This window comes from Chroicocephalus ridibundus, chromosome 6 (genome assembly GCF_963924245.1).
Source record: "Chroicocephalus ridibundus chromosome 6, bChrRid1.1, whole genome shotgun sequence".
Lineage (NCBI taxonomy): Eukaryota > Metazoa > Chordata > Aves > Charadriiformes > Laridae > Chroicocephalus > Chroicocephalus ridibundus.
Window position 1 is genome coordinate 71,765,753 of NC_086289.1, and position 14,411 is coordinate 71,780,163.

Sequence of the window (14,411 nt, forward strand, 5' to 3'; positions counted from 1 at the left end):
TTTTTTAAAAAGTCTGGTTTTGATTTGTTTGCACTGGCCCAGGTTGCCCAGAGAAGCTGCGGCTGCCCCATCCCTGGAGGGGTTTAAGGCCAGGCTGGACGGGGCTTGGAGCAACCTGGGCTGGTGGGAGGTGTCCCTGCCCAGGGCAGGGGGTGGGACTGGGTGGGCTTTAAGGTCCCTTCCCACCCAAACCATTCTGTGGTTCTATAATATTAGATATTGTTATCTGTTTGAGAGACGTGCACCCAAACTGTAAGTGTAATTGTAGTTTCGTCCTTTTGACAGCAAAAATGTTAAAAAAAGCTTTTTTGCTCTTTTTCCCCTCCATGTTTTTATTTAGACGGAAACATATTTCTAATTCACATTATCGCAGACAAAGTAAGCAATTCTCTAAAGCAAATACCTCGAGGAGGGAAAGGGAAACTTGATTCTGAGTTTCCGAAGTGGCGGGGGCTGCCGAGGGGCTCGAGGGATGTCACCTCCCGCGGGCAAACGCCGCGGGTCCACCGAGTCGGACCTCAGACACGCGTTGGACTTTCCAAAAGGCAGCCTGCTCCCGCTGACCTGCTCTGCGGCAAAACTCATATTTAATCGTCGGGATTTTTTGCCTAAAATTGCAGGATTCGAGCCACAGTTTAAAAGCGAAATCTGGGCCCGGTAATAACCGTGAATTCATTTGACCCCAGGTCTTTCAAGCGTTGCCCTCGAGGGAGTAAATGAATGTTGCTGGCGGTGGAGTTTCTCACACATACAATGAGACCCCGGACCACACGATGCCTGTGAACGCTAACCCGGAATTTGAAAGATAATGAAAGTTGTACAGAAACATTGTTCGTTACCTGAAAGACGGGAAGGACCGATATTCATCGGTCTTGTAACCTTATTAAAGTAGTGCAGGAGTTGGGATTCTTTCCCAGGGGCTTTTATAAAATAATTATTTACACCGCCGCGTTTTGATAGCGCGGAAAGCAGGCGTTCACTGTGTAAACGGAGAAGTTTTCAGAAACTAATTAACTGTGCCTTTCACCGGCCATACAAAACGCCTTGTGGGAGAATCTTTTGTTAGGTCTGGGCTAAAAGGCCAGGCGGGTCCTGTTCAAAGCGAGCACGGCAATTTTGGGGACGGATGAGACAGGCTGGGGTAAGTAGAAAGCAGCGCAAAGATTTACCTGCCCAGCCTGTGAAGAGATGCTCTGGCTGCTTATATCTTTGTCAGATGGAATTAGCGCACCATTAATGAACAATAAACCGGTTTGTTGGTTTTTTTTACTTACAGCTAAGTGTTTATGTCTGCAATTTCAGTAGTGACATTAAGGCCACCACCGGGACGTTAGCTGTGCTGTTCCTTGCAGCATGGAAAAGAGCTGGTCCGGATCTGCTCAGCTGCTCGGTATCTGTGGAAAGGTGCCGGTTTGCCTTGGTGTAAGTGAGAAAAGTTGGAGTTAAAGCTACTGAGCATATCATAATCCCATTTTGTTAATTTACCCTCTTTCACAGCAAAGCTGGTGCTTCCTGCTCCGGGCAGGAGCTCCTCGGTGCAGTCAAGTGGTGGCTTTGGCTGTTAAATCAGACGTCAGAGAGATACGCCTTTGGCTGGTAAAGGTGATATGGTATCGAGTGAGCGAGTCGCAGATAGGTTTATCTCTCGCCGTACAAATAAATCCGGTCGCGGTGCTCGCGCTGACGTGCACGGTGCCGTTCTGCTTTCCGTACCCAGGGAGTCCGTGCCCTCGCCTTTGCCGACTTTATCATGCGGTGACCCCTCGCTTGCTTTGCTGCGCTTGCCGGGTGTACTGGGTGCAGCCACGAATTGTATTTAAGGATTTCTGGTGTTTATTCTGAAAGCCGCAGCGGCGGTTACGGCGTGCGTGACACCCCCAGGGCAGGGCAGCCCCTCTCCCAGCGCTGCACCGCTGAGAAGTTCATGGTGCGGCTGGAGCAGCCGAGCAACTTGGACTCTTCTCCTCGGTGTGGAAGAGTCTGCCCGCTGGCTTCAGAAAAATACCCCGAACAGTTTCTAGCGGTTAGTCCGTAAGATACTTTCTCTTATTTTACGAAAGACCTAACTTTTCACAGATTGCTAAAGTTCACGAAAGGCCAGAGTTTTTGCCGTATGCAGAATATATACGTGTGTCCTGGGGAGTAGTCGGAGAGAAAAACATTTCGATAGAACATTGGCAGGATATCGTGCCTCCAGCTCCAAGTCTGGCTGAATTTATGAAAAACAATTATGCAAGCATATTTCCATACTAAAAGAAACTGCGTGTTGATGGGCTGAGCTGGCATAGTAGTAATGTATGTTAAAAAAAAAAAAAATGTCCATTTGGATCATACTCCCCGGTTTTCTGATCAAAATATTATTTAAAATACAGACTTTTAGCTCTAAACATCTTTGTCACAATTGCATTCACGTACATGTGGGTGTATATCTCAAAAATTGAACTTATTTGTCTTATTTCAGTCCTTCAAGATTCTTATAAACGATCTAATCCAGTAGATTAGATCACTGGTCCAAGCTTTGGAAGCAAACATCGATTTCATAGCATCAAAAAAATGTGACTAGAGCAAGAAATCCCTTGAAAATTCGTACGAGAATTTGCGTGTTCGTATTTTTTACCAAAAAAAAAAAAAAAAAAAAAGGCTTGGTGCTACTTAAAGCTTCTTGCCTTACAACTTGTTTTTCGCATTAGGTGGAACAGAGGTTTTCTTTTTGGCAAGACTTGAGTGTGCCGCTATAAATGAAAATCTCGAACTTCTGGGAGCACGGTGCTTAGGTTAAGATGAGGCGTTTCGTGGGGTCGCCTACTTGTCGGGCCGTTAAAAACGGATTTATGACTTGCTCAGAAAGAATCGGCTTGATATACGGGTATCGCACACAACAGTTGCAGTGCTCTTCAGCGGAAGCAGGGTGTTTTCACGTGAGAAGTTCAATCTTCTCCTTTACGTAAAGACGCCCAGAAGCCGGATTTGTAAGCAGGCAGCCCCCGAAAGCTGATCGCTAATATTTCATTAGCAAATCATTTATGGGTAAGGTGTTTCAATTGTCTCAAGAAAAGCGTAGGAAATGTGTAACTGAGCACCTGCATCATTCGTCTTACACCTCCTGAAATAACAACCGTTCGCTCCGTCTGTTGGAAAAAATCTGGTAAAATGATAGAACCGGTGAAACGTGATGCGTAGGAGAAATGAAGAAAGACTATAACACCTCATGCTTTGATTCCTCCTCATGGGGCTAGCTAAAACAGAAATATTCTTTACCTTTTTGCTACTGTTAAGAAAGAAAAACGACGTTTCCTTTATGAAAAGAGTTTGTGTCTGTGGAGGCTTTGAGGCTTCCCTGGGCTTTTTTCAGAAGGCGTGCATAAAAACGCTGTGCTGTTTTTCCAAGAATAGCCAGTGCAAATATTAGGTTGTTTTATTTCTTTTTCTTTTAAGACACTGATTTGGGGGGATTTTTTTTTTTTTCTTCTTCTCTCTTGGCTTGCTCTCTGGGAAGCTGCTGTTGGGTACGTGCCGGTGATGGATGCTGCCGCCGGTCCCCTGCCAGAGGCAGGTGAGAAAGGTGCTGCTGGTTCTGTAAGCGCGGGCAGTCTAGGGTTGCGTGGACCTGTGGTTCCAGAAGAGTACGGCTGCACTGGTGGGATGAGAAAATTGTTTTGATGCAGGGGTTTGAGGTATTTTTTCTGTGTTTTATGAAAAGAGAATCCTCACCCCTTTGCCATGGAGGCGTCGCACCCCGGGGTGACTACAGATCACACGTGCAGGCACGAAGTCATTGATTTGCAATGTAATTTTTAATTGGCAAGTGGGACTTCTGTTGTGATTTCCCCCCCCCCCCCTTATGCTATTGAGTCAGCGCAACCTTGCAGACTGAATTGGTTTGGGTTTTTTGGGGTTTTTTTTTTTTTACTTACTTGCAGTTGAATTATTGCAGTTTCAAATTACAAGAAGGAACGGGATGACTGAAAAAGCCGTCAGAGTTTTTATTGGAGAACCTGCCTAACAAAAGCTTTAGAAAAATAATTATTTACAAAACAATGTATAGAATAGAGTCTTTGTTCCACTTCTGCTTGCCTTCTGGCAATGGCCACGGCAGCAGGTACCCGCGGAATGGTGCGAGGCGTCCTTTGGTGGATGCTCAGACAGTGACGAGCCAGCTCGCTGCCGGGGGACACCTCTCCGTGTTCCGCATCTGTTAGGGATTAGCTCATGCCATAAATCTGTATTTTGGTTTCTGTTGTCGATGACCGTTTCTGACCCTTTTCACCTCTAGCTCTGAAATTTCCTTTTTACAAGAAACCGATTGCGAAGATGCAAGCAACAGGCAAATGCTTGGAGAACAGTGTTTTTCTCGGAATTCAGAGTAACTGCTGTTTCTTTTATAGGTTACGAATATTCAAGCAAGAACAGTTTTACTTTCCTGGTCACCTCCCACCGGCCTTCTAAATGCAGACAGACACAACAACGGTTTGCCTTACACCTGTACCTACGAGGTTGCCTTATCGGATAAAGGGAGGGATGGAAAATACAAGATAATTTACAGGTAATCACAGCGTCATTTTTACACTTGTGGTTTTGTTAGGAATGAATTCTCCGAGTTTTTCAGGGTGTATTTTGGCACGTCTGGCAGTGGCAGAAAAAAAAGGCTCCTTTGGACGCCCTGTAATTGCTGCCTCGCTGCCCCATCAGCCCCCCCCTGGCTGGAGGAGCCTGTGGGGACCTTGTCGAGTGCATGTCACCAGGTCCCCAACTGCCATCCCTTCCCACCTGCACGGGGCAGATCCTGCATACGATGCCGTCTCTCCCATTGCAGATGAAAAGGTTACTTTTCCCTCTTAGGCTAAATGTCAAAACCTCTGGAGTATACCACGCAGGCAGGATGGCTGCCTTCCTAATGGGCTGTGTTTGTGCGGACTCGCAGAATGAAGAGCAGTAAAGCTTGCTTTTTGAGCTAAGGAGCAAAAATTTGAGGGCTTTACTGCTTCCTAGTGTCTTAGAGGAGCAGAGGAGGGAGCATGCCAATCAGTAGGCTCTATAGCCTCCCCAGAAAAACCCGAATTCTTGGCCCTCAGCAGTCTTCAGTAAAAATTCTGAGGGATTTCTCTCTCTCTCCTTCCAGAGATCCTCTGAGCTCAGTCTGTGATCAAGTACATATGGTCCTGTGCCTTTCTTTTTCCCTGCTAATGACGTTGAGGATAGAAAATTTTGCGATGTGACCTCGGCTGTTGTGCAATAGCTAATCCTTCCCAAATCTCATTAAATAGACTCCAGGTGGTACAGCATTTATGGAATTACCTCTTGAGATCAAACTATCTCCTTTCTCAAAACGTCCTGTGAATTAGGGTATTCCTCCTGCTATGCTAAAGGCAGGTCCACGTGAACTGTCTTGGCTAATATAAAAAGAGCGTATTAAGCAGGGAATGCTGCCTGGTTAATTTTTTTTTTCTAAGTTTTTTTTTTTTTTTTTTTTCTGGTATTTACACTAGCTGTTTGTGAGCCAGCCCGAGCATCTCTGTAGGTTAACGTGTGCCGCGGAGCTCTTAAAAGGGGAAGAACGCTTTCCTAGTACTTGTTGTGCTTGCTGGGGTGATGGCTGCACATTTTCTCCCGGTTGTGAAATGCTGTGCATCTGTTTTAAAGCGGCGAGTAGGAATCTGCCTCCCGCCGCTGGCCCGAGTACGGCCGTTAGCTTCGTGTGGTACGCTCCGGCACGAGCAGCGCGGATCCTTATTACTACAGGCGAAACCGAGCCTGCAATTACGTCGAATACTTTGTCTTTGCAAGGAGGCGCGCTCATTTCAGAGGGGAAAAAAGCTGAATTTGCAGAGCATTGGACTATTAAGGGGAAAAAAAAAAAAAAAGGTTTTTAGTGGATTTCTGGCAGCCCAGCAGGCGTGCGCTTTCTGCTTGATTTTGTTCTTTTGATTTTGAGCTGTCTCCCTGTATTTGTCCAGCTAGATATGAAATATTTCTCTATGCTAAACTGAGAATTTTCTTGTTTCCCGTATTTTAATAGAATCATGAGTAAGCTAAGCACTTACATGAGGTGGCTATTACTTAATAAGCACTGACCCGTACCTTAATCTTCACCGAACTGGCAACACGTGACTGAGCCTAGTGTTCATTTACCAGCAAACAAACCAGAAGGAAAAAGAATAGCCCTAACTCTGTTGGCTCCATTTGAAATGAATAGATTATATGTTGGTTTTTTCCTAAAAATGTCTGAAATACTGTGCTTTTACTTCTCTTGGTATTGAAAGAGATCCGGGTCCAGCTGTTCGGGCATTAATTTAACGTCTCCTTGTCGTCGTCCTCACAGAGAACGCGGTTCTGGACGAGAAAGCAAATAAGCGAAACGTTTGTGCAAGAAACTGCAATTTTTCCTCTGAAAATGACACTCAGTTCAATGATGCTCAGTTTTTATAAAGTATTTTGAAATAGGGAACATGCAGAAAGTACAGATGTAACGTATCAATTCTTCTCCTTTCATCTCTGGGAGGGTTGAAAAACACTTTTGAGTTTTATGCAAATATCAACAAAATGTAAGGATAGCATTGAAATAAAGCTGTGTAGCTAATTACCATATAAATTGGGATGATAACTACTTTTCTGTTATGTATACGGAGCTTTATGAAGTTTTCAAGAACCATGAAGTACGTTGACAAGTTGTTGGTGTGTTGTTTCCTACTGGTTTTCTGTGGTGGGATGGTTTGGTTTTTTTTCTTCTTTCAAATCGTAACACGAGGGCGCCGCTAGTCACCGGAAAGTCACTGGCAGTGCTAAGTGTCATATTGCTTTTCATAATTCACTCATTTGTTGGTTTGGGGCTTTTTTTTTTCCTGCAGCGGAGAAGAATTAGAATATAACCTGAAAGACCTTAGGCCAGCAACAGATTATCACGTCAGGTGAGTTAAGTGTGGCTGTGAACCTCGCTTAAATATAAACCCTTCAATTATATGAGAGTAAACGTGAAAGTTTTTTTTATCTAACTGTATGTTGTAGCTCAAAAATGTCATGGTCACCTCTGTAGGTGTTTTTTCAGTGGCTTCTAAATATTTCCCGGCAGATTTTTATCATGGACTTTAAGTTATGAGAGTGCTTTTTGAACAGTATGTTTTCTGTCTTGTTGCCAGCGCTATAGTAAGAGGAAAAAAGACACCTACATATCTATTCTTTTATATATATATATATATATATTTAATATATATATTTTATATATATATATTAAAAAATATGTATTAAAAAAATAGGCCTGAAAGTGCTTGTGTATAAAAGCCGGATACCTCAAGCTTCTTAAAAATTTGGCTCAAGCAACTTTCTTCAGTTATTGTAGCACAGGTGTGGTTGCGCTGAAAGTTCTCCAGCACTCTTTCTTCATAAACGCTCCTTCTGCGTGTCGTAAACCTGCTGATTACAGGTCCATCTGACCATAGTAATATCAGCATTTATTTAAAAAAAAATATGAATTCACACTGGCCTGTCTGGGTATTTTCAGAGCGTATTTCTTTTTGATTCTAAAAACGTGTTTTACGCATTTATTAACTATTAACACGTTCTCCGTTCTGCTCCCTGATGTTTTAAACCCCGTCTGTGGGTGTTATCTGCTCGCATTGCATTTTTTTTAAAGACTTTGCTTATGAACCGAGGCTGCAAATTCACATCCTGTTCACTTTACGCTCAATATCCTTTTTAGAAAAAAATAAATCCTTTCACTCCTGTCTATTGTTTCCTTCTGTTTTTCCAGACGAGGGCTAGGTTTGGCGTGCTTTTTCACATCAAGGCTGCTACTGTTTGTTAAACTTGAAAGAACAAACGCTTTGCTTTTGAGCTTTAAAAATGACCCAGCACCAAAATGTGTCTGGCTTTGCTCTAATGCTATAGACGGTGGCGGTTTTTTTTTTTTAAAGGATACTTTCTACTGGAGCCCTAAAAGGAACTTTTCAAATAGAAGTACAACAGCAGAAGTAACTTCTTGTAAATAAGGAGGGCCACGAAGATGCTGGGAGGGCTGGAGCCCCTCTGCTGTGAGGACAGGCTGAGAGAGCTGGGGGCGTTCAGCCTGGAGAAGAGAAGGCTCCGGGGAGACCTTAGAGTGGCCTTCCAGTCCCTAAAGGGGACTACAGGAAAGCTGGGGAGGGACTGTTTGCAAGGGCATGTAGGGATAGGACGAGGGGCAATGGTTTAAACCAGAGCAGGGCAGGTTTAGATGAGACATGAGGAAGAAGTTCTTTACACCGAGGGTGGTGAGACACTGGCCCAGGTTGCCCAGAGAGGGGGTGGAGGCCCCATCCCTGGAGACATTCAAGGCCAGGCTGGATGAGGCTCTGAGCAACCTGATCTAGTTGAAGATGTCCCTGCTACTGCAGGGGGGTGGGACTAGACGGCCTTTAAAGGTCCCTTCCAACCCAACACATTCTATGATTCGAAGTCACAGATGTGGTCTCCCAGGTTGGGCAGCAGTCCCAGCCCTCGTGGCAAATGGATGGGAGGGAGGAGGAGAAGGCTGTAAAACACCTGCTGAGCTTCCTGCTGAACGCAATGGAGCGTTGCTTCTAAAGCCGGCTTCAAACAGCAGCGGGGCGTTGAGATCTTGTGCCATTTTCAGGGGCGTTGCAGGTATTTGCCCCGTGTCCTGGCCGACTTCTTTCTCCCTCCCTCCAGCTCCCTCTGCCTTCCTGCGGGTCTGCCAAATTAGAAATTGTCTGTGAGCGCTTAGCAATAGCTTCTGTTGAAAAAGAAGTGACTGCCAAATATAAAAGTCGGTCTTAAAAAGCAGCAATGTGCATTTGTAGTGCAGGGAACTGACGCTGAAAAGGCCGGCTCTTTGCTTTCCACAACAATTTTTTTTTTTTTTCTTCACTGAAACTGCGTTATGTATTAACGCCTGTGAGGAAATAAATCTGTTAGGTAAAGAAATTTCTGGGGCCAGCAGTTAGTCGGCAGATCGCCTTGGGTCTCCTTCACCTTGGCAGCATCCCTCAGGGCTTCGTCTCCGCACCGAGAAGCTGCTGGCGCTTGCTCCTGCCTTGCCCACAGCAACCTGGGTCCCTCCAGACCTACCCCCTGCGTTTCTTCAATATTTGGTGTTTTGGTACCTTCAGAGATGCCTGTGCTCGGTGTTTCGGGGACGTGCAGAAGATGCTCGTTAAGCTCATTTTCACATGGTTGTATTCCCCGATGGTGGTGTCTTTGGTGCTTGGCCACGCTAATTCCCGGCACACGGACAAACCGTCTGCTAGACGCAGTCTCAATTAATTAATTGCATTTCTTTTCACTCCTGACTGCTATAACAGGTGATGGGCGAAGCAGTGCTATAGCAGTTCTGGTGAACCTCCCCCGAAAGGTTTGATTCTACGTAGGTGGTCATTGTATGTAAATTACTCTTATCTGCTGAAAACAAAATTAGAAATTGCCCTTTCTTAAACTCTGCATTCAAGTGCACAATAGCTACAGCCAGCTCCGAGGTCATCGTCTGGTCATGGTTTGAACAGGGGGGGGTTTTTTGAGTAGAAAACTTCCAATTTGCACTTTTCTTTTGCTGCGTGGAAAACGTGAAAGGAAAAAATAACATCATTAATTTTTCAGAGAAAAGCACTCCGTGAGGAAGTGCTCAGCGGTATTGTATTTGCTTTCCCACATGATTTGGCATTGTATATCCCCCTCTGGCTTGCTAGATGGAGGATTTCCCTGAAATCAAATTTGCTTTGAAGATTTTTAGTTTTATCAGAGCAATGTTCCTGAGCTGTGTTGGGTCTAATTCGTGGAGGTCCACTACGTTGACACCTGAGCTATGGAGGCGAAGCTTGTACCCATGGAAGGAGACCAGCAGTTGCCACCACTCAACATGGTACACGTGAATCAAGTGTAAAGCCGGCATTAAATTTTATACCTTTTTCTCAGGAGTTCATGTTTTCTGTTGTATTGCAAAGAGGATTTTAGCACGGTGCGTGAAAGTCCGGCAATAGGCAAGGAAATGGTGGAAGGAAAAGACGATAACTAGTGGTCTGTGGGAGCGTTTGCACAAAGCATTGTCATATTCCCTTTCTGCTGTGAATTTTTTTTGCGTACTTGTTATCAAGTGAAGTAGAATAATGGTAGCCACTGGTCTGTGAGAAATCTGTCATTGGTGGATGGCATCGGGGATGCCAATACTGTGGCTGAGGCAGTGCTGTCTCATCTCGAACCGTCAGCAAATGTATATCCCGTTTGGATGTTGTTTCCAGGGTATATGCAATGTACAACTCAGTCAAGGGATCCTGCTCGGAGCCAGTAAGCTTCACCACTCACAGCTCAGCACCAGAGTGTCCCTTCCCACCCAAACCCTCGCACAGGACCAAAAGCTCCTTAACCTTACAATGGAAGGTAGGTTAACGCTTGGATCGGGCGAGAAAGCCGTGAAAAATACGCTTTACTGACAGTGAGCGTAACCGCTGAAAATAATTGAAAGCGGAGACGGTCATTTTTCAGTAAGGGACTTGAACTTGCTGTGCTCTGACAAATCCCTCCCCGTGCACCGACTTGACTTTTGAAATGTGTGTGTTTCATTACGTCCAGCTTCTTCTCGGTATTCGTTAAGAGGTTGCCAAGCTATGTGCAAACCCCAGCTTTGGTTTCACTTCCAACCGTAGTCATTGGCCTGGGGGGGGAATTAGTTTTCTCTGTTCCCCCACATCACCTTTTGTTTGTTTTTGTCCGTAGGCACCCGTTGATAATGGTTCAAAAATCACCAGCTACCTTCTGGAGTGGGATGAGGTAAGTAGTTGAAATAAATACATAAATAAACGACACTCGGCCTTTCCAAGGATTTGCTGAGTAAAGAAAAATAATTAAACACAGGAGAAAGTCGAAGCAGGCAAATGAAATCCTGATGGCATTAGGTAAAGAGTTGGAAAGGTGAAAGGGACAGTGGGGGAAAAACTTTTCAGTGTATTTTATACAGAGACAATGTTCTGCTTCTGTAGTCTTGAAATCTAACTTTTTATCGCTCGTTTGGTGTAGTTTATTTGTCAATTAACATTACTTATTATTGAGTTACTCGTGGTGTATCTTAGAGTTGCGTTGGTGATCTCCTTCTTCTGGACGCTGAGTGCAGAATGAGCGCACTGTTCCTACCTCAGGGGAGAAGAGGTGTCATCTGTCCTACAGATGATGTATTGTCCTTTACATAGTGGCAATTAATGCCCTTCCAGACACAAAAGGAAATAAGTTTCTCTCTCCCAAAGATCTCACGCAGCGTGCTGTTGGGGAGTGTGCCAAAGGCCAGATTTGCCAGGTCCTGTCTGAGTCCTCCCTTCCATTGTGCAAGCTTTTCTGCAGAAAGCCTGACTCAGTGGATATCGTATTTGAAGGAAAAAATACGTTTGGGGTGGCAGAAGAGGCTGGGGCAACACGTAAAGAAAACAGGTGATGAGTCAGGAAATGAAGAGTGTGACGGGGTGTTTCGCTGTACAGTCCGAGAAATGTCTCTTGAGGGTTTTACTCGTCTAAAACTAAATATCCGAAAGGGAACATTCTGTTATGAATCGTTTTCCTGCATTTCACTGTTAACGCGTTGCCAGATCAGCCTGCTGCGTGTTGGATGTTTGGAACCGCTGGCTGTGCAGGCATTTGTTGTATGCAGTATCACAGCGAGCGGGGTCTACGTGATGAGAAACCCACCTGGAGCGCTGCATCCAGTTCTGGGCTCCCCGGTTCCAGAGGGACAGGGAACTGCTGGAGAGGGTGCAGCAAAGGGCTACCAAGATGCTGAGGGGACTGGAACACCTTTCTTATGAAGAAAGGCTGAGGGATTTGGGCCTCTTCAGTCTGGAAAAAAGACGGCTGAGGGGGGATCTTATCAACACTTATCAATACTGAAAGGGTGGGTGTCAGGAGGATGGGGCCAGGCTCTTCTCAGTGGTGCCCGGGGACAGGACAAGAGGTAACGGGCACAAACTTGAGCATAGGAAGTTCCACTTAAACATGAGGAGGAACTTCTTTGCTGTGAGGGTGGCAGAGCCCTGGCACAGGCTGCCCAGAGAGGTGGTGGAGTCTCCGTCTCTGGAGACATTCCAAACCCCACCTGGACGCGTTCCTGTGCCACCTGCTCTGGGTGACCCTGCTCTGGCAGGGGGTTGGATGAGATGATCTCCAGAGGTCCCTTCCGACCCTATGATTCTATGAACTGAACTAAAACCAAACAAGAATTTCGGAATTGCGTCCTGTCGCTCCCTGCATGACGGAAGAGGGAAGCTTGTCAGTGAAGAAGGAAAAAAAGTGGAGTGTAAGGTCAGGGAAAAGGAGATTAAAAGGACGTTTCTCCAAAAGGATGGGCCAGAATGATGCCATTATATCTTCTCTGACACCTTGACTGTGCAGTCGTGATCTCTTGCAAGGCTTCCAGTAACTTGGAGCCACTGGAACGTGACAGCACCGAGCAGTGAAGTGGTGGAAACGGGAATGATTCCAGCCTGCAAAGGGAAGGGAAGCAACAGAAGGTCTTGTCAGAAGGAACACCAACAATAGACCATTAATACAGTGCAAATACTTTGGATGTTAATTTTGTAGTTTTCTTCACATGGAGCCTAGTCATAATTTTGAATATATGTAGGGCAATTCTAAAATGCTCTTGTCCTTTAAGCCCTTTAATGCGGAGTATATACCTAGAGGTTGCTCTTCAGAAGGAATTGTTATGATGTCCGCTTTTCACAGGGCAAAAGTCGTTTGGTTTAGGTGAACTCATGTACCAATGGGGAAAAAGGAAGGCATCCTGATTCCCTCACTCTGTCGATTTTAATTTGCTGGTCTTCTCAGTAACAATCCTGAAAGCCGAGCCCCCAGTGGCTGGCGAGCCAGCAAAGATGGAAGATTATTCTCCATTAATCTGCGCAGATGAACTCGATACCTCTCCAGTGGTTTGGCGTGACCCCTGACTGAAATGTAGTTGTCTGGTTGTGAGATAGTTAATGCCACAGGTGTAGCTTCTCTGAATTATTTTTTTTTTCCTCTGATATGAGACAGAAACACAATTTTGAGTTGCTGAATTAAAGCTTGCTGCTGAGGCTTGTTGAGGAAAAAGTCAGGAGATGCAGGAGCCTCATCTACCTGCGACGGCGAGCTCGGCAAGCTGTTCTGCTCGCTTTTTCATGTGCCACTGCGAGTTGTGCCTCCGCCGTAGGGTGCGATTAGCTACCAGAGCTATGGCACCCAGGTACAAAAGAGAATTCACTTGCGATGCCCTGTACCCTCGCGCTTGGTTGTGTAAACTCCACCTAAGCGAAAGCACCGGCTGTTACAATGCCGCACTGTGTCCCCGGGAAATCAAGAAATAAATACATCAGGGAGGAGGGGGACGCTTGCCAGGCGGCGTGTGCTCTGCCAGATCGCAGCTAGAGCAACATTCATTAGCTACGGGGCACGGAATAAAATACAAACATGGGAAAATCAGCCATCAGAAGGAAATTAAATTGTGGCTGCAAAGCAGAGGGGGCTTTGCATGAGTGGAGAACAAGAAATCTAGCCCATGGTAAAGTTAGAAAAACACCCTAAAATGGCAGGCTGCCTGGAGAAGTTGGGTCCCTTCCTAGGGAAGGGCAGCGTGGGAGTGAGCCGTGGCAAGCCGTCGCGAGGCAGAGGTGATGCGCAGGTCCTGGAAAGCCGTGGGGCAAGGGCTGCAGCCGCGGAGATAGAGAAGCAAAAGTGGCATCGGGGATGTGGGGAGCGGTGGAGGTGGCCGGGTCAGCGTGTCCGGCTGTGTCCCAGATGTCCCCCAGCCGTGCTGCCCGCTCCCACTAAGGGGAGGAAGGGCTCCTGCAGCCCCTCTGCGCTCCCACACGGTGGGGAACAGGTTGTCTTTCTCTGGGACAGTTCAGATCTTGGAGCAGGTCAGGTGCTCAATGGTATCTCAACTAGTTCCTCCTCTTCTTACAGGGCAGAGGCATAGTTTATAGCATCCAAAATGCAGCCAGGAGTGTAGGTGGCATCACTTGTATAGGCAAGCATGTCAAGGGAGGTCATCCTTCCCCTCTACTCTGCCTTGGTGAGGCTGCACCTGGAGTGCTGTGTCCAGTTCTGGGCCGCCCAGTTCAAGAGGGACAGGGAACTGCTGGAGAGGGTGCAGCAAAGGGCTACCGAGATGATGAGGGGACTGGAACACCTCTCTTATGAAGAAAGGCTGAGGCATTTGGGTCTTTTTGGTCTGGAAAAAAGACAACTGAGGGGGGATCTTATCAATGCTTATAAATACTGAAAGGGTGGGTGTCAGGAGGATGGGGCCAGGCTCTTTTCAGTGGTGCCCGGGGACAGGACAGGGGGTAACAGGCACAAACTTGAGCATAGGAAGTTCCACCTAAACACGAGGAGGAACTTCTTTGCTGTGAGGGTGGCAGAGCCCTGGCACAGGCTGCCCAGAGAGGTGGTGGAGTCTCCGTCTC

The 14,411-nt window shown here is 46.2% G+C and overlaps 1 protein-coding gene across 1 annotated transcript in view; it reads left to right on the plus strand.

Annotated features, from left to right (window-relative positions):
- FNDC3B (fibronectin type III domain containing 3B) overlaps positions 1 to 14,411 on the plus strand; it is a 213,868-nt gene that overhangs the window by 134,999 nt on the left and 64,458 nt on the right. Inside the window, exons 8-11 of the mRNA XM_063338682.1 lie at positions 4,386 to 4,543; positions 6,846 to 6,905; positions 10,224 to 10,362; positions 10,699 to 10,752. Coding sequence (XP_063194752.1) covers positions 4,386 to 4,543; positions 6,846 to 6,905; positions 10,224 to 10,362; positions 10,699 to 10,752 — 411 coding nt within the window. The remainder of the gene's footprint in view (positions 1 to 4,385; positions 4,544 to 6,845; positions 6,906 to 10,223; positions 10,363 to 10,698; positions 10,753 to 14,411) is intronic.